The sequence below is a fragment of the Perognathus longimembris genome, chromosome 3, assembly GCF_023159225.1.
Source record: "Perognathus longimembris pacificus isolate PPM17 chromosome 3, ASM2315922v1, whole genome shotgun sequence".
NCBI lineage: Eukaryota > Metazoa > Chordata > Mammalia > Rodentia > Heteromyidae > Perognathus > Perognathus longimembris.
Window position 1 is genome coordinate 74,174,401 of NC_063163.1, and position 18,490 is coordinate 74,192,890.

The window sequence follows — 18,490 nt, forward strand, 5'->3', positions numbered from 1 at the left end:
AGGATTACAAGCATGAGCCACTGGCACCTGGCTAGATTGTGCTTCTGTTAGTTTGGATGACTGTGTTCTTGGGCTGTAATTATAATTGTGTGTCAGTATGATCCTCCTGCTGGTAGCTGTATTTAGGTCTGGCCTAATGATACATCCTTGTACAAATCCAAGCACTTGGGAGACTGAAGTGGGAGGATTAAAAATTGTCAGCCAGCCTCAGTTACATTGAGAGTTCAAGATCAGCCTGGACTACACAGTGAAAACCTGTCTCAAAAAAAAAAAAAATCCAGGTTGGTGGCCCATGCCTATAATTCTAGTTTCATAGAAAATGGAAATCAGAAGGATGTGGTTTAAGGCAAAATATTAATAATACCCCATCTCAGTCAACTAAGTATAAATAGGAGGATCAAGCATAGCCTAGCTAGCCCAGGCATAAATGTGATGCCATATTGAAAACAACTAATAAATATAATCCTATTTATCCAGGAAACATTTTTTTGTCACTTGGGCTTGAACTCAGGGCCTGCGTGCTGTCCTTGAGCAGTTTTGATCAAGGCTACCTAGCACTCTTCTACTTTGAGCCACAGCACTACTTCCAGTTTTCTGGTGGCTCATTGGAGATAAGTGTCTCATGGACATTCCTTCCCCGGCTGGCTCAAACAGTGATCTTCAGATCTTAGCCTCCTGACTAGCTAGTATTACAGGTGTAAGTCACTGGCATCCAATCCAAAATTGTACTATTGTCTTTATAATTTTTTTTGGTCAGTCATGGGGCTTCAACTTAGGGCTGGGGCAGAGTTGCTGAGCTCTTTCACTCCAGGTTAGTGCTCTACCACTGGGAGCCACAGTGCCATTCCATGAGACTTATATCTCCACTTTACTGCCAAAAAAGTTGGAAATGGCACTATATGGTGAACCACTAACTAGCCTTGAGTACAAAAGCTTACGGACAGGGGCTGGGGATATGGCCTAGTGGCAAGAGTGCTTGCCTTGTATACATAAAGCCCTGGGTTCAATTCCCTAGCACCACATATACAGAAAATGGCCAGAAGTGGCGCAAGTGGCTCAAGTGGCAGAGTGCTAGCCTTGAGCAAAAAGAAGCCCAGGGACAGTGCTCAGGCCATGAGTCCAAGGCCCAGGACTGGTAAAAAAAAAAAAAGCTTAGGGACAGTGCCCAGGCCCTGAATTCAAATCCCAGGACCACACACACACACACAGCAGGAAAGTTCATAAGACTCACACTTGCAATTAACCACCAAAAACCTGGTAATGGAGCTGTGGTTTAAATGGAAGAGCACTAGCCTTGACCACAAAATCCACAAAATCTCAGGGACAGCACCCAAACCCTGAGTTCAAGCCCCAGGACCAACATGAAAGCAAATAAGCAACAATGAAAAAATGGGCTGGGGATATGTCCTAGTGGTAGAGTGCTTGCCTGGCATGCATGAAGCCCTTCATTCCTTCCTCAGCACCACATACACAGAAAAAGCCAGAAGTTCAAGGACAGTTCTGACTTCAAGCCCCAGTACTGACAAACAAACAAAAAACCTTAACAGCCCAAGGGAGACACAGAGAAGGGGAAGGGCTCTCTCTAGTGGCAAGGAAACCCTACAAAGCATTTTACGAGGTAAGGGCTGGAAAAGCTTTTCTTTTAAACATTTATTTATTTATTTTAGAAACTCAGTGTCTTTTGCTAGGGTTCATGTATATAATTCTAGCTACTTGGGAGGTGCAGATTGAGGGGATCATGGTAGAAGGACACAAAGTTAGGGAGACCGCATCTTAACCAAAAAGCCAGACATGAGGATATGTTACAAGGTACATAGGAGGCTGAAGGTTTTGCCTACTCAAAACCAGGAGACTCTACAGGAAAAATAATTAAAGCAAAAGAAAACAGAGGGGGAGAGGAGGCTTCTTGTAGCCCAAGTAGTAGATCTGTGCCAGCTCAAGAACCTGAGTGCAAACCCCAATGTAGATGTTGCCACCAGTGTCTGAACTGCTTTGCGAGGTTCCTACACTGAAGTGTTCCATTCCTCTGTGCCCGGCCCCTCTGGCTTCCTTTGACCTCCTCAGATCAGATTTATCCCCCTTGGATCCAGCCACTGAAGCTTTATTTTATTCTAGTAGGACACATGTCTTCCAGGTCATCTGAAATGAAACCTTTGAGAGGTCCTATTGAGAATGACTTTCTAAAGCAGTATCTAATTTGTAGATTTGTGGCTTTGTAGGCAACCTGTCTTAGGGGGCTCACGCCTGTAACCCTAGCTACTCAGGAGGCTGAGATCTGAGGATGGCAGTTCAAAACCAGCCTGGGCAGAAAAGTGCCCATGAGGGCTGGGGATATGGCGTAGTGGCAAGAGTGCTTGCCTCATATACATGAAGCCCTGAGTTCAATTCCCCAGCACCACATATATAGAAAACAGCCAGAAGTGGTGCTGTGGCTCAAGTGGCAGAGTGCTAGCCAGGGACAGTGCTCAGGCCCCGAGTCCAAGTCCCAGGACTGGCAAAAAAGAAGAAGAAGAAGAAGAAGAAGAAGAAGAAGAAGAAGAAGAAGAAGAAGAAGAAGAAGAAGAAGAAGAAGAAGAAGAAAAGTACCCATGATATTCTTATCTTCAATTAACCTCTCAAAAGACAAAAGTGACACTGTGGCTCAAAGGGCTAGAATACTAGCCTTGAGCACAAAGAGTTCAGGGATAGCACCTAGGCCCTGAGTTCAAGCCCCATAACTGACAAAAAGAAATCTTAATTTGATTCTTTCTTCTTGTGTTCCTCTCTATTTTAAAGAGATCATGTACAAGACGTGCTACTTTGGGTGTTGACACACATCTAGATGCAGTAGTTTTGTCAGTGCTTTAAAATGAGATTGTTTGACCTTTACAACTTGGTGGGGGGAGCGGCATGGGGAGGAGTAAGTGGGAGAAAATGAGGGAGGAGGTAACATTGTTTTTTAAAAAAATGTACTCATTACCTTATTTATGTGATGGTAACACCCTTGGTTCATCACCTTTACAATAAATATATTAAAGAAAAGAAGTGTACTTATTAACTTATGTAAGTGTAACCCCTCTGTTTATCACCCTTACAAAAAATAAAATGAGATGGTCCCTTTCTGCTTTCTTTCTTTTTCTCTTCTTGGTAGTACAGGGGATTGAAACCAGAGCCTCGCACTTACTAGGCAAGTGCTCTACCACTTGAGCCATGCCCTCCTGTCCTTTTTTTTTTTTGGTTTTAGTTCAATTTTCTGATATGGTCTTATGCTTTTTGCCTGATGCTGGCCTTGTACTATGATCCTCCTATTTCTGCCTCCTAAATAGCTAGGATTACAAGTATACACCACCATTCTCAGACTTTTTCCTTATATGAATTAGCTTTTGTTGAGGTGGAACTTACATGCAATAAACTTCCATATTTACAGGGTGTACTTTGATGGGTTTTAATATCCATCATTGGTAACTTAATCATACGACTTAAGACTTAATCATATATTGTCTTGTTACTTTGTTACTTGTTACCTTGTTACTTTGGTCTTTGAAAATATGTCAGTGTGCTCAGTCTCATAGCACAAGCTACTTTATGCTGAAGAGAAGTTAGTGTTATCAGTTACATAGGAATTTAAATGGAAAAATAAATTAAAAAACATTTATCTAGAAAAAAAAAAAAAAAAAAACCTTAAGGCAAAAAAATAAAAAATAAAAAAGACTGAGGACATGGGTCAAATGGTAGGGATCTGTCTAGAATGTTCATTGAAATTCTAGTACTACTGTAAAAAAAAAAAACCAAAAAAACCAAAAACCAAAAAAAAAAAAAACCCTCCTCTTCATACCACAGAAAACCTGTCACCACCCAGCAACTTTGCATTCAGTACAGATCTCTGGGTCAACTCCCTCCTCCTACAGCTAATGAACTTTCTTTCCACTCCATCCTTTCCTTGAGAGCCTCCTTTGCTGGAGCTGGGGCTAGTGCTGGAGTTCTTTTATTTTAAAGTACTTTATTCTTGTTTTAGAAGTGATATATAGTGGAGTTACCTTTATATATGTCAGGGAATAAGGACATTTCCTTCCTTTTTCATAGTGTCATCTGTTGTTTCACTCCCTCCTCCCTTCCCTTCCATCTCCACTCACAAGTTGCATGGTTCACTTTCATCAGTGTCCAGTGCATCCTGTGAGCTCTGCTGCTGCACTTTTCCACCTGTTTTCCACAGATTCTGTGCCCTCCCCCCACCTTCCCACCGATGTACACAGGTTTACACTGTATATGAGGTAAAGAATACAGTCATCAAAAAAAGAAAAAAAATTAAGAAAAAGGTCCTTTGTTTCTTTATCTTTGGAGTTTGTTTTAAATATAACTTCCACATGTCAGGGAGATGACATGTGCCATTTGTCTCTCTGATCTTGGCTTACCTCACTTAACATGATTTGTTCCAGTTCCATCCATTACCCTGAGAATAACATATTTTATCCTTTCTAATGGCTATGTAACATTCCATTGTGTATAGGTACCACATTTTTTTGATCCATTCATCCATTGTGGAGCATCTGGGTTGTTTCCATATCCTGGCTATTGTGAATAGTGAGACAATGAACATGGAAGTGCAGGTGCCCTTGTCATATCCTGGATCCTGTTGCTCAAAGTAGATGCCTAGGAGAGGTATGGTTGGGTCGTGGGAAAGTTTATGTTTAGTTTTTGAGGAACCTCCAGACTGCTTTCCAGAGTGGTTGTACTAGTTTACGTTCCCACCAGCAGTTCAGTAGTGTTCCTTTTCCTGTACATCCCCACCAGCATTTGTTGTTGTCAGAATTCAGAATATTGGCCAGTCTAACTGGGGTAAGATGGTATCTCATGGTTGTTTTGATTTACATTTTCTTTATGGCCAGGGATGATGAACATTTCCTTATGTATTTCTTTGTCATTCTTACCCTTTCTAAGAAGTCTCTCTTTAGCTCCCTTGTCCATTTAGTGATTGGCTTATTAGCTTTGGAAGGGGTTAGTTTTTTGAACTCCTTGTATATTTTGGATAGTAGGCCTTTGTCTGATATGTTGCTGGAAAGATCTTTTCCCAGTTGGTTGGCTGACTTTCTAGTTTAGTAGCTATGTCCTTAGCTATGCAGAAATATTTTATTTATTTATTTTCAGTCCTGGGACTTGAACTCAGAGCCTGAGCACTGTCTTGTTTTGTTTTGCTTTTTGCCAGTCCTGGGGCTTGAAGTTGGCCTGAGCACTGTCCCTGGCTAGCACTCTACCACTTGGGCCACAGTGCCCCTTCTGGCCTTTTCTATATATGTGGTGCTGAGGAATTGAACCCAGGGCTCCATGCATATGAGGCAAGCACTCTACTACTAGACCATATTCCCAGCCCCTGAGCACTGTCCCTGGCTTCTTTTTGCTCAAGGATAGCATGCTACCTCTTGAGCTACAGTGCCACTTCTGGCTTTTTCTGTTTATGTGGTGCTGAGGAATTGAACCCCAGGCTCAGTGCATGCTAGGTAAGCACTCTACCACTAAGCCACATTCCTAGCCCACTTTTTATTTTAATGTAGTCTCATTTGTTAAGTCTCTCTCCTATCTGTTGTGCTCCTGGGACTCTATTCAGGAAGTTCCTGCCTGTGCCTATAAGTGCGAGTGTCTCTCCTACTCTTCCGTGTAGTAGTTTCAGAGTTTCAGGTCTGATGTTAATGCCTTGAATACTTTGAGTTTGATATTAGTTGGTGCTGCAGTTCTATGATGCTCATTGGGTATCAGATAGAAGAATAACCAAAAGAGAGAAAGGAACATCTTTCTGGCCACGTGGTTCCAAAGGCCTTGTCTCCCAGACAAATGCCACTCGTGACCCCTGACCTTCGTTCTCTTGCCTAGCCTGAGAACCTAGCATACTTGTGAACTGCCTATCATAAGCTTCTCCCAGACCTCTACCTTCTCTTTGAAACCTCTCCTTCCCAGCCAGTTATTTGGGGCACATTCTTGGAGCCTGAGTGCTGTGCCTTAGCGTTTTTATTTTATACCACTTAAGCCTTTTTTTTTTTTTTTTTTTGCTGACACTGGGGCTTGAACTTTGGGCCTGGACTCTGTCTCTGATCTTCTTTTGCTCAAGGTGAGTCACCATTCGAGCCACAGCACCACTTCTGGCTTTTTTTTTTTTTTTTTTTTTTGAGAGTAGTTTATTGGAGTCTTATAGACTTTCCTGCCCGGGCTAGCTTCGAACCCTGATCCTCAGATCTCAGCCTTCTGAGTAGCTAGGATTATTGTGCCATTGGTACCTGGCTCAGCTCCACTTTTTTTTCTTGATCCTGAGGCTTGAACTCAGGGCCTGGGCACTGTCCTGGGCACTGAACTTCTTTTGCTCAAGGCTAGCATTCTACCACTTGAGCCACAGCACCAATTCTAGCCTTTTCTGTTTATGTGGTACTGAGGAATTGAACCCAGGGCTTCATGCATGCTAGACAAGCACTCTACCACGTTGCCACATTCCCAGTCCTCAGCTCCACTGTTTGATGGTTAATTGGTAATAAGAGTCTCACGGACTTTCCTGCTCAGGCTGGTTTTGAATCTTTTTTTTTTTTTTGTGGCCAGTCCTGGGCCTTGGACTCAGGGCCCGAGCACCGTCCCTGGCTTCTTCCCGCTCAAGGCTAGCACTCTGCCACTTGAGCCACAGCGCCGCTTCTGGCTGTTTTCTGTATATGTGGTGCTGGGGAATCGAACCTAGGGCCTCGTGTATCCGAGGCAGGCACTCTTGCCACTAGGCTATATCCCCAGCCCTGGTTTTGAATCTTGAGCCTCAGATTCCAGCCTCCTAAGTAGTTAGGATTACAGGTGTGAGCCACTAGTACCTGACTATCTTATTTTAGTGGGTACTGGGGTTTGATCTCATAGTCTCTAGCCTGCACAGCTTGTTTACTCAGCTAGTGTTCTACCCCTTGAGCCATACCTCCAGCCCTGCTTTTTGGCTGATAATTTTGGAGATAGCAAATCTAGCAAGTAGCCAGGCCCAGAGCCAGAGTAAGGGTCCCCTGTAGAGCAGATATGTCCTTTCACTCCTATGAGTTCCCTCATCCTGTAGGAACCCTAATCTCAATCTCATCTTCCATGGATCCCCAGGTAGGGGCTACCATGAGGAACCAATTGGCAAGAGAACCCTTCTCCCATGGGAGGGGGGAGAGGGAAGGCTCAGGCCCTGGGACTTTACAATCCCTCAAAATAAGCTAACTCAGGGGCTGGGAATATGGCCTAGTGGCAAGAGCGCTTGCCTCCTACACATGAAGCTCTTGGTTTGATTCCCCAGCACCACATATATGGAAAACGGCCAGAAGGGGCACTGTGGCTCAGGTAGTAGAGTGCTAGCCTTGAGTGGGAAGAAGCCAGGGACAGTGCTCAGGCCCTGAGTCGAAGACCCAGGACAGGCCAAAAAAAAAAAAAAAAAGATAAGCTAACTCATACACTTCACTTTTAGCACTACCACTCTTGGGGGGGAATGGAGCTTTGGAGGCTCTGGGCCTCCACCTGATAGTGCCCTCCAACATCTGGTGTGTTTGATAATACTGGCAGTGAGTTCATGCCAAGTCCCCCCATCCATATGTTTGTTGCTGCTTATTGGGGAGAGGGAGGGCTGCAGTTGGGGGTCAGAAGATCCTACAGACCCTTCCACAGATACCCACCCCTTCCTGTCACCTTCCTTCTCCAAGGAACCAACACTTCCCAAACCTCTTGCTGTTGGAACACTCAAGTGACTCTTTTTATCCTGTTCTTAAGCCTTCACCCCTAGTGCCCCCTTCTCCCACAGCCCCTGACATCTGACTTGGCTTTGGATACAGAATCTGTCTTTAAGGCCCAGCCCCAAACAGGCCAAAGTGAAGTCTGTTCCTCTAGAAAATGACCCCCACCTTGCCTGGGTCTTATCAGAGGCTGTAGCCAATCATCTGAGGGCAGAAAGCAGCCCTCCAAGGGGCCCACAGAGCCTCAGAGCCCACGAGGCAGTAGACAGTGAGGAGGTCTGAGGCCCAGGGTGGGCATCAGCCAGCCATGGCTGTAGCTGAGACTGCCCGGCCTTCTCTCAGCACACTGGCCACCCTGGGCCCCTTTCAGGACGGCCAGGAGGACATCTTTAAGGTAGGGCCAAGTGGGCACCAATGAGTGGGGACTGCATCTTTCCTTGGTTTCCTCTGCTTTGGGCAGGGCTTTGGGCCCTGTCTGTGGGTGAGGGGCTTCTAAGGGTTTGGGGCTCTAGGTGGGGCCGATTTCTGCAATAGAAAACTTGAGTTCTGGAGCTGGTCATAGGGGTACAGTCCTGTAATCTCAGTGGGAGGAAGAAGAGGAGGATCAAGAGTTGAGGCTACCCCAGATGCCAGTGGCTCATGCCTTAGTTACTCAGGAGGCAGAGATCTGAGGATTGCGGTTCAAAGCCAGCCTAGGCAGGAAAGTCTAGGAGACTCTTTTCTCCAATAAACTACTCAAAAAAAGCCAGAAGGGTACTGTGGTTCAAGTGGTAGAGCACTAGCCCTGAGCAGAAAGAAAGAAAAAAATAAGAAAGAAAGAGTGGAGGGAGGCTAGGCTGAGCTTTACAGTTAAGATTCTGTCTCAAAAATAAAAAATAATAATTTAAATAAAAAATTGACACAGTATAGACCTGGGCTCAGAAGGACCAAACCAAGTTATCTGGGACTGGTGAATGGTAAATATGTGTGTGTATGGGGGGGGGGGGCGGGGGGGGGTTCCAGGCTTTGGGATTTACCATGTTGGAGAGGGAGATGGGGAAAGAGATGGTCTAGGGGGGAAACTGAGTCAAGGCTTGGTGTCCCCACCCTCAACAGCCTCCCCAAAACAGCTCTGCCACCCCTTCCCCCATCCTAATGTGGCTCCAGATAATGAAAGCTTATCTCACGCTTCCAGCCAGACTTGATGGATTTCTGTCTCGAGCTGTCGCAGGTTGGGGGAAGGGGGCAATGTGGGGGAGAGATAGGCAAATAGGACCCCATTTTCTGTACCTTTTGGTTAGCCTGTCCTGCCAGGGTGTCCAGCAGGCACTGTCCCTGGACAGGGTACCCTCGGGGTCCACGAAGGCCTAACTCCGAGTCCTCCCCCTGACCCCCCGCAGTGGTGGCGCTCCGACGAGGCACAGGACATGGGCCCAGGCCCCCCGGACCCCATGGGGCTGCCCCTTCACACAGGCCTGAAGTCGGAGGACCCTCCCGGGGAGGACCAAGACGATGAGAGGGACGTGGCCTGCGCCTGGGACCCAGATCTTTTCCTCACCAACTTCCCCGGGCCCGAGCTTGGCGGGGTGCCCCGACCCTGTGCGCTGGCGCCCAGTGAGGGCCCAGGGGTGCCGTTCCCCCCGCAGCCTGAGAGTCTGGGCGCCTATGCGGGCGGCTCGGGATTAGTGGCTGGGCTTTTGGGGTCCGAGGAGCACGCAGGTTGGGGACACCCTGCCCCGCGACCCCCCACACCTGACCCCTTTGTGGCCCCAGCCCTGGCTCCGGCACCTGATCTCAAGGCGCTGCCGCTGCAGCCAGGGTACCCTGAGTCAGGAGCGAGCTCCTCGGCCAGCTACTTTGCACGCACCGGGTTCTCGTTGCCCACGGGGCCGGGCGCCCCGTACGGGCTGCTCTCGGGGTACCCGGCGCTGTACCCGGCACCGCCACAGTACCAAGGGCACTTCCAGCTGTTCCGGCCTTCCCCGGGCCCCGCAGCACCCCCTTCTTTTCTGAGTTGTCTGGGACCTGGTACAATGGGCACCGGACTCGGGGGGACTGCAGCAGACCCCAGCGTGATGGCAGAGGCTGCGGTCCCCAAGCGCAGCCGGCGCTCGGGGGCGCACAAGAGGCAGGCGGCGCACACGTGCGCGCACCCGGGCTGCGGCAAGAGCTACACCAAGAGCTCGCACCTGAAAGCGCATCTGCGCACGCACACGGGTAAGGGGGCGTGGCGGAGGGGGAAGCAGTCGCAAAGGGGCGGGGCTAATGTCAGAGTCCTAATGCAGGGGGTGAGGGTAAGGAGAGCCTGGAGGGGTTCTGGGACCTGGGGGTAGAGGGGCAGGGGCAGGGACTGAGCCTAGGATCCCTTCCGGCAGAGAAGACCTGGAAACTTCTGGGAGTTGAAGTGTCAGACTTAAGGCCACGGGTGGGCGGAGTAGCAGAAAGCCAGACCAATGATAGAAAGGGCTGCGCTAGAAGGAGGGACTTCAAGCAGGCCCCTACTTGGAATGAGCGTGGCTGTAGGAGTTTGTTGTTAGTGCAGGCCGAGACAGACTTGTGGGGGGCATGGCTGGGACCCAGAGAGGGTGTGTGAAATGCCTGAGCAGACTGATTTTCAGAGCAGCTCGCCCAGGTTGTTGCTCAGAAGCACTGGCAGGCCTCGAGGAAAAGAAAAGATCTAGAAGAAAGGACCTTGTCAGGGCGTAGGGAAGTAGGGCCACGTGTAGCAAGGGGACAGTTTAATTACTGAAGGTAGGTCTGAAGGAATCAGGTGGACTTCAGGGCTCCTAGACCAAGGTCAGTGGTAAAATTGGCCAGCAGATATAGAGCCCCCATTGGTACAAGAACACGGAGAAACCAGGTGGGCACCGATGTGGTTCATGTCTGTAATCCCAGCTACTCAGGAAGCTGAGATTTGTGGATCACATTTTTTTTTTCTAGTCCTAAACTCAGGGCCTGGGCACTGTCCCTGAGCTTCCTTTGCTCAAGGATAACACTCTACCACTTGAGCCACAGCACCAATTCTGGCTTTCTCTGTTTATGTGGTAATAAGGAATAGAACCCAGGGCTTCATACATGCTAGGCAAGCACTCTACCACTAAACCACATTCCCAGCCTTGTGGATCACATTTGGAAACCAACCCAGGCGGATAAATCCCAGAGCTTCTTATTTATCTTCCATTAGCGAGCAAGAAAGCAGAAAGTGGAGGTGTGGCTCAGTGGTAGACTGTTAGCTTGGAAGGGAAAAAAGCTCCAGACAGGGTCCAGGCTCTGAGTTTAAGCTTTAGTACTGATGGGCGGCGCGCACACACATGTGCGCAACTGCTTTGGGCCTTGTAACTGATGAAGGAGGTCAGGGTCACAGAGCCTAAGTACTGAGGAAAAGGAACTGGTGCGGCTCTGTCTTTGGTACTCACAGCTTCCTCCTCCCTCTCCAGGAGAGAAGCCTTATGCCTGTTCCTGGGACAACTGTGGCTGGAGGTTCGCCCGTTCAGATGAGCTGACCCGCCATTTCCGGAAGCACACAGGACAGCGCCCCTTTGGCTGCCAACTCTGCCCACGTGCCTTTTCCCGTTCTGATCACCTGGCCTTGCACATGAAGCGCCACCTTTGAGCCCCACCCTGGTACCCCAATATTGCCAGGGAAAAACAGTGGATTCACATAGGGTGGTTTTCTCAAGGACTGACCCTTTCTTGGATTTGCGGAACTCATCTATCTAAGCTCACAGACACACCTTGAGGGAATTTTCAATGGAAAACATCTCTCCCCCACTCCATCCAGCCATGTCCTGAGCAACAAGTGCCAGACCATCAAATAAACGGACTGAGATAGACCCTCAGATCAGCTCACAGTCAGGTGGGAGAGTGGTGAAGTTTTCCCAGAGACCTTGGGGTTCAGAAGGGATTTCATGCTGTGACCCACAGAAATTCCCTATCAACTGTGCATGAGTATGGATTCTATCAATAAGCCCCTCATAAAAACTTGAGCTTTGGCCTGAGTGTCTGTGGGCTTGGGGAGCTGAAAGGAGTGAAAAGAATGAAGATATTGGAGGACATACACACCCTCACCTCCTAAGCCTCAACAACACCCCCCTCACCCACCTCCAATGACCCTCAAGCACTGCCGGCTTCGCAGGATCCTCCCTTAGAGCACACTATCCGGTCTCCTGTCTCAGTAACTGGAGACTAGACAAGTCTCCCTTCAGTCCCCAATCCCCATCACATTCTTAACCAACTCAGGGGTAGCCTGGGGAAAACATAAGAATTAAAAAGGGGACAAAATACCAGAGCACTACCACCACTTAAATCAACAGAGGACAAGAATTGGACCCAGGTAGACAGGTGTTCCGGGCCTGTAACCCCAGCATTGGGGAAGCAGGGGAAGGAGGAGGATCACAATTTCCAGGCCTGGACTGGGGATATGGCCTAGTGGCTAGAGTGCCTGCCTTGTATTCATGAGGCCCTGGGTTCAATTCCCCAGCACCACATATACAGAAAATGGCCAGAAGTGGCGCTGTGGCTCAAGTGGCAGAGTGCTAGCCTTGAGCAAAAAGAAGCCAGGGACAGTGCTCAGGCCCTGAGTCCAAGCCCCAGGACTGGCCAAAAAAACAAAACAAAACAAACACAATTTCCAGGCCTGTCTGGGCTACAACCTGGCCTCCCGGGCTGTGTGAGACCGGGAAGAGGGAAACGGAGAAGGGAAGTGAAAGGAGAGGAGAAGGGGAGGAAAGGGGGAGGGGGGAAGAAAGAAAGGAAAAACAGGAGAAAGGGGAAATAGGGGTGGGGCTTGAGAAGGCCCAATCAGAGGCGGGATGGGCGTGGGGGCATGGCCACGCTGCACCGGCCAGGGCGGGACCGACCGGGGGGGGGGGGGGGGGGGGGAAGCCACGCCCGACGACGACCCCGCCTTCCGAACCCGGTAGCTCGGTCTCCGGTCTCCGCGGCGAGTTTGGGGAAGTGCTCACTTCCCTCCGCTGCTCGTGACCCGGCTCCTCGAGGGTCCGCCGCAAACTCCGAGCTGCAACAGCAACCGCATGGCGTCGCTGAGCCCTGTGCTGCTGTGCGCCCTGCTGTGGGGCCCTGCAGGAGCCCTGCGCTGTCTTGGGGACTCTGGGCAGCCTGTGGACTGGTGAGTGTCTGGGAGTCCCCGGGATGGCTGAACTGCTCGTGGAACATTAGGATTCCGCCCTGGTTTCTCTGTATCTGTGCCTTCACCAACCTCCAGGTTCGTAGTGTACAAGCTGCCGGCCCATAGAGGGCCCGAGGATGCACCATGGAGGGGGCTACGGTACAAATACCTGGACGAGACCTCGGGGGGTTGGCGCGACGGTGTGGGGTCCATCAACAGCTCCGAGGGAGCCGTAGGCCGCAGCCTGCTGCCGCTGTACCGCAGTAATGCCAGCCAGGTGACCGGGTCCTGGCAGAACCTGGGGTGGGACTGTTGGGAGGGGGCGCAGCAGAAACTGAGGGGACCCTCGAACTGCCCCTATGTTGCTCCCAGCTCGCCTTCCTGCTGTACAACGACCAGCCACCTAAATCCAGCCTGGCTGTGGACTCCACCAGCAGCCGTGGACATACGAAGGGTGAGGCTTGGATGGGGGGCGGGGCTGGGGAGGGGCTCATTTTCCAGGCTAACTTTTGATGCCCGGCTGGGAAGGCAGGGAGCAGGGGCGAGTTAAGGTTTGGGATCTGAGGGTCTTCTTGGTTTCACATGGATTTGCTTCAAGGGGATACTTTGAACCTCTGATCTCCTACCTTTTGGTTCAGGGGTCCTGCTCATGGACCAGGAAGGAGGCTTCTGGCTAGTCCACAGTGTGCCACGCTTCCCTCCACCAGCGTCATCTGGTGCCTTCAGCTGGCCTCATAATGCCCAACACTTTGGGCAAACTCTGATCTGTGTGTCCTTTCCCTTGGAACAGTTCCTAAGGATCGGTGAGTAGGGGGCTGGGGATATGGCCTAGTGGCAAGAGTGCTTGCCTTGTATACATGAGGCCCTGGGTTCAATTCCTCAGCACCACATATACAGAAAATGGCCAGAAGTGGCGCTGTGGCTCAAGTGGCAGAGTGCTAGCCTTGAGCAAAAAGAAGCCAGGGACAGTGCTCAGGCCCTGAGTCCAAGGCCCAAGACTGGCCAAAAAAAAAGGATCGGTGAGTAGAATCAGCAAAGCAGAGTGAGTTCCAAATTCCCAGATCAGACCGTGATTAGGCCCAGATTATTCCAGTGCATAATGCACTTAGTGGTGCATGCCTGGAATCTCGTACTCAGGAGGCTGAGGCATGAGGACTACAAATTTGAGGCCAGCCTGGGCTATATAGGGAGACCCTATCTAAAAAAACAGAGGCAGAACCAAGTGGCTCAAACAGGCTGAGGATCATAATTTAAGTTCAACTTAGGCAAAAAGCTAGTGAGACCCTCCCCTCTCATCTCAGTCAATAAACCAGGCTTGAGGGGTACACTTGTGATCCCAGCTACTCAGAGGCTGTAGGAAGGAGGATCAAGAACTGGAGGGCTAAAGATATAGCTCAAGTGATAAAGCACTTGACTAACAAACACAAGGCCCTGCCAGGTGCCAGTGACTCACACCTGTAATTATAGCCAACCTAAGCAGAAAAGTCCCTGTGAGACTCTTCTCTCCAATTAACCAATCAAAAACTGGAAGTGGCCCAGTAGCTCTAGGGCTAGACACTAGCCTTGAGCACAATGAGGCTCAAGGACAGTGCCCAGGCCCTGAGTTCAAGCCCTACAACTGAGAAAAAATTAAACAAGAAACAAAAAACAATGGACTGGGAATGTGGCCTAATGGTAGAGTGTTTGCCTAGCATGCATGAAAGCCTGGGTTCGATTCCTCAGCACCATATACAGAAAAAGCCAGAAGTGGTGCTCTGGAAGTGGCAGAGTGCTGGCCTTGAGCAAAAAGAAACCAAGGACAGTGCTCAGGCCCTGAGTTCAAGCCCCAGAACTGGCCAAAAAAAAAAATGCACACACACACAAGACCCTGAGTTCAAATCTCAAGCTGAGAACTGAGGCCTCAGGTCTGTAATCCTAGCTCAGGAGGCTAAGATCTGAGGATCTTGATTTGAAGCCAGCTTGGGGCAGGAAAGTCAGTGAGACACTTTGATTCACCGGCAAAAAGCCAGAAGCAGAGGTGTTGCTCAATTGATAAAGTGTTAAAAGACCAGATTTGAGTGAAAAAGCAAAGTGAGAGCACCTAGGTCCTAAGTTCAAGCCCCAGGACTGGCACAAAAAAGTGGGGAGGGAGCCTTGATAGAGCTAATGACGGAGAACTTAGCCCACCATTCCTATGTAAGTCTCTGTGTTTGATCTCTGATGCTATAAAACACACAAACAACTACAACAACCTTGGACTGGCTGCTCTCCCCCTGTGTCTTCCAGGCAGGCAGCTGATGTACACCTATCCCCTGGTCTTCGACCACAAGCTGGAAGGCACATTTGCCCAGAAATTTCCTGACCTAGAGGAAGTCATCAAAGGCCACCATGTTGTCCATGAACCCTGGAACAGCAGTGTGACACTCATATCACAGGCAGCATCTACCTTCCAGAGCTTTGCCAAGTCTGGAAAGTTTGGAGATGGTGAGCCTAAGGTGGAGAGATGGAGAAGAGAGCTCATTCTTTGAAGGAAAAAAGTGTCTGGTGTATAGACTTGGGTTCAAATATTCGTTTCTGGACCAGTCATAGTGACTCATGCCTGTAATCCCAGCTACTTAGGAGGTAGAGGTAGGAAGATCTCTGTTGGAGGATAGAAAACAAAAAATCCAAACGAGGCCAGGTGCTGGTGGCTCACACGTATAATCCTAGCTACTCAGGAGGCTAAGATCTAAGAATCATAGTTCAAAGCTTGGGCAGGAAAGTCCATGAGACACTTTTTTTTTTGCCAGTCCTGGGGCTTGAACTCAGGGCCTGAGCACTGTTCCTGGCTTCCTTTTGCTCAAAGATAGCACTCTACCACTTGAGCCACAGCTCTACTTCCAACCTTTTTTCTATATGTGGATTTGAACCCAGGGTTTCATGGATACTAGGCAAGCACTCTACTGCTAAGCCACATTCCCAGCCCCCCATGAGACTCTTATTTCCAATAAATTAAAAAAAAAAAAAAGCTGGAAATGGGGCTGTGGTTCAAATGGTAGAGCTCTAGCCTTGAGCAAAAGAAACTCAGGGACAGTGCCTAGGCCCAGAGTTCAAACCACATGACCAGCAAGAGCAAAACAAAACCTGAAACATGAGATTCTTTCCTGAAAAATAAGTAAAGCAAAAATGGAGTGCATGTGGCTCTCTGGATATGGGTGCCTGCTTAGCAAGCGTGAGGCTGAATTCAAACCCCAATACCACTGAAAAAATATGTATTGGTTTCTGATATGTAATTTAAGTCTTAGTGTACTAGCTTGAAAAATGGGATACATGAAGTGATAAATATAAAGTATTTGGTAATGGGTGTTAATGTCATTCCAAGAATCTCTCTCTCTTTCTCTCTCTCTCTCTCTCTCTCTCTCTCTCTCTCTCTCTCTCTCTCTCTCTCTCTCTCTCTCTCTTTGCCAGTCATGGGGCCTGAACTCGGGGCCTGAGCACTGTCCCTGGCTTCTTTTTTGCTCAAGGCTAGCACTCTGCCACTTGAGCCACAGTGCCACTTCTGGATTTTTCTATATATGTGGTGCTGAGGAATCGAATCCAGGGCTCCATGTATGCTAGGCAAGCACTCTACCACTAGGCCATATTCCCAGCCCTCATTCCAAGAATTTCCGAGCATCATTTGGCTCACATCTCTAATTCCAGGTACTTAAGGAGGCTGAGATCTGAGGATTGTTTTCTTTTTTTTTTTTTTTTGCCAGTCCTGGGCCTTGAACTCAGGGCCTGAGCACTGTTCCTGGCTTCTTTTTGCTCAAGGCTAGCACTCTACCACTTGAGCCACAGCGCCCCTTCTGGCCGTTTCTATATATATGGTGCTGAGGAATCGAACCCAGGGCTTCATGTATACGAGGTAGGCACCCTTTGCCACTAGGCCATATTCCCAGCCTGAGGATTGTTTTCAAAGCCAGCCTGGGCATGAAAGGCCATGAGACTCTTACTTTCAATTAATAAGCAAAAAGCTGGAAATGGAGGTATAGCTTAAGTGATAGAGTGTCAGCCTTGATCAAAAAAGCTAAGGGGGGGCTGGGGATATGGCCTAGTGGCAAGAGTGCTTGCCTCGTATACATGAGGCCCTGAGTTCAATTCCCCAGTACCACATATACAGAAAACGGCCAGAAGTGGTGCTGTGGCTCAAGTGGCAGAGTGCTAGCCTTGAGAAAAAAGGAAAAAAAAAGAAGCCAGGGACAGTGCTCAGGCCCTGAGTCCAAGGCCCAGGACTGGCCAAAAAAAAAAAAAAAAGCTAAAGGGCAGTGCCCAGGTTCTGAGTTCAAGAGATAGTACTGACATACATATATGAAAGAAAGAAAAATTGGTTAGAATTGAGCTCAAGAGGGGGACAGTGGCCTGGGGAATGCCCCCCAGTGCCCCTGCCCCAGCCCATGCCCTCCTCTCCTCTGCAGACTTGTACTCTGGCTGGTTGGCAGCGGCCCTTGGCAGCAACCTGCATGTCCAATTCTGGCCAAACTCTCCAGGCATTTTGCCCTCCAACTGCTCTGGGACACAGCAAATTCTGGATGTGACGCAGACGGGTTTTCCAGGACCAAGTGGCCCAACCTTCAGCGCCACGGAGGACCATTCCAAATGGTGTGTTGCCCCAGAAGGGCCCTGGACCTGCATTGGTGACATGAATCGCAATCAGGGAGAGGAACATCGGGGTGGGGGCACACTCTGTACCCAGCTGCCAGCCCTCTGGAAGGCCTTCCAGCCCCTGGTGAAGGCCTGGAAGCCCTGTGGAGAAGGGAGTAGCGCCTGGAAACTCAACAGAGCAAAGAACTAAGACTCAGGAACTTGCTTGGATTTGCCTTCGTTTTTTGGTGTATGTGTGTCAGTACTGGGGCTCTAATTCCGGGAATCACTCTTTCCCTTGGTTTTTTGTTTTTGGAGTTTTTTGGGGGGTGGAAGGGGTTGGTCATGAGGCTTGAACTCAAGGCCTGGGCGTTCCAGCAGTCTACCACTCTGGCTGGCGTAGTGCTCTACCACTTGAGCCACAGTGCCACTTCCAGTTTTCTGGTGTGTCTCATTGGAGATAAGAGTCTTACAGACTTTACTGCCTGGGCTAGCTTTGAACCATGATCCTCATATCTCACCCTCTTGTGTAGCTAGGATTACAGGTGTGAGGCAACAGTGCCCAGCTGGTTTTTAAATTTTTTAAAAATCAAGGTTGAACCACATCTCCACTGTCAGGAACTTTGTTGCCCAAGCTGGCTTCAAACCTGGATTCTCAGCCTCTGTAGTAGCTAGGATTAAAACAGTGAGCCACCAATGCCCAGCTTGATTTTTTTGTGGATTGAATTTAATCCAGGGCCTGAGGCATGCTAAAGCATACTACCTACCTCCATACTCCCAGCCTGCACTTGAGTTTGACTCTTAGCCAGTACTTTCCTAACTGTGTCATCTTAATTATGTGCCATGACTTCTGCCTTAGTCACCTGGTATGCAAAATGAGAATAATGTGCTACTCAGGATTGTTGAGGAATAAAAGAAAATTGCTAGACCAGGATATTAACACTGTCTTTCCAGGGGTGGGGGTGATGGGACACAGATCAGCTGTGCACTGGTCTTCCTGGAGGTGAGAAGCAGGAAATGGGTGGACCATAGCAAGGTCCCACCCATAAGGTCTCCCCTCTCCATGGTACCTGGAACTTGAGTTCCACTTCCCATTCATCAAGGG

At 49.1% G+C, this 18,490-nt stretch overlaps 2 protein-coding genes across 2 annotated transcripts; both read left to right on the forward strand.

The window, feature by feature from the left end:
* Nucleotides 1-7,925: 7,925 nt before the first annotated feature.
* Nucleotides 7,926-11,668, forward strand: Klf1 (Kruppel like factor 1). The gene is made up of 3 exons (XM_048342408.1): nucleotides 7,926-8,091; nucleotides 9,077-9,893; nucleotides 11,114-11,668. Exons 1-3 carry the CDS (start codon nucleotides 8,005-8,007, stop codon nucleotides 11,287-11,289), a joined length of 1,080 nt encoding a protein of 359 aa, XP_048198365.1. The 5' UTR covers nucleotides 7,926-8,004; the 3' UTR covers nucleotides 11,290-11,668.
* A 913-nt stretch (nucleotides 11,669-12,581) lies between these two features.
* On the forward strand, nucleotides 12,582-17,614 carry Dnase2 (deoxyribonuclease 2, lysosomal). Its single transcript, XM_048342406.1, has 6 exons — nucleotides 12,582-12,804; nucleotides 12,901-13,081; nucleotides 13,177-13,258; nucleotides 13,443-13,607; nucleotides 15,070-15,267; nucleotides 17,220-17,614. Exons 1-6 carry the CDS (start codon nucleotides 12,710-12,712, stop codon nucleotides 17,594-17,596), a joined length of 1,098 nt encoding a protein of 365 aa, XP_048198363.1. The 5' UTR covers nucleotides 12,582-12,709; the 3' UTR covers nucleotides 17,597-17,614.
* The last annotated feature ends 876 nt before the right edge of the window (nucleotides 17,615-18,490 follow it).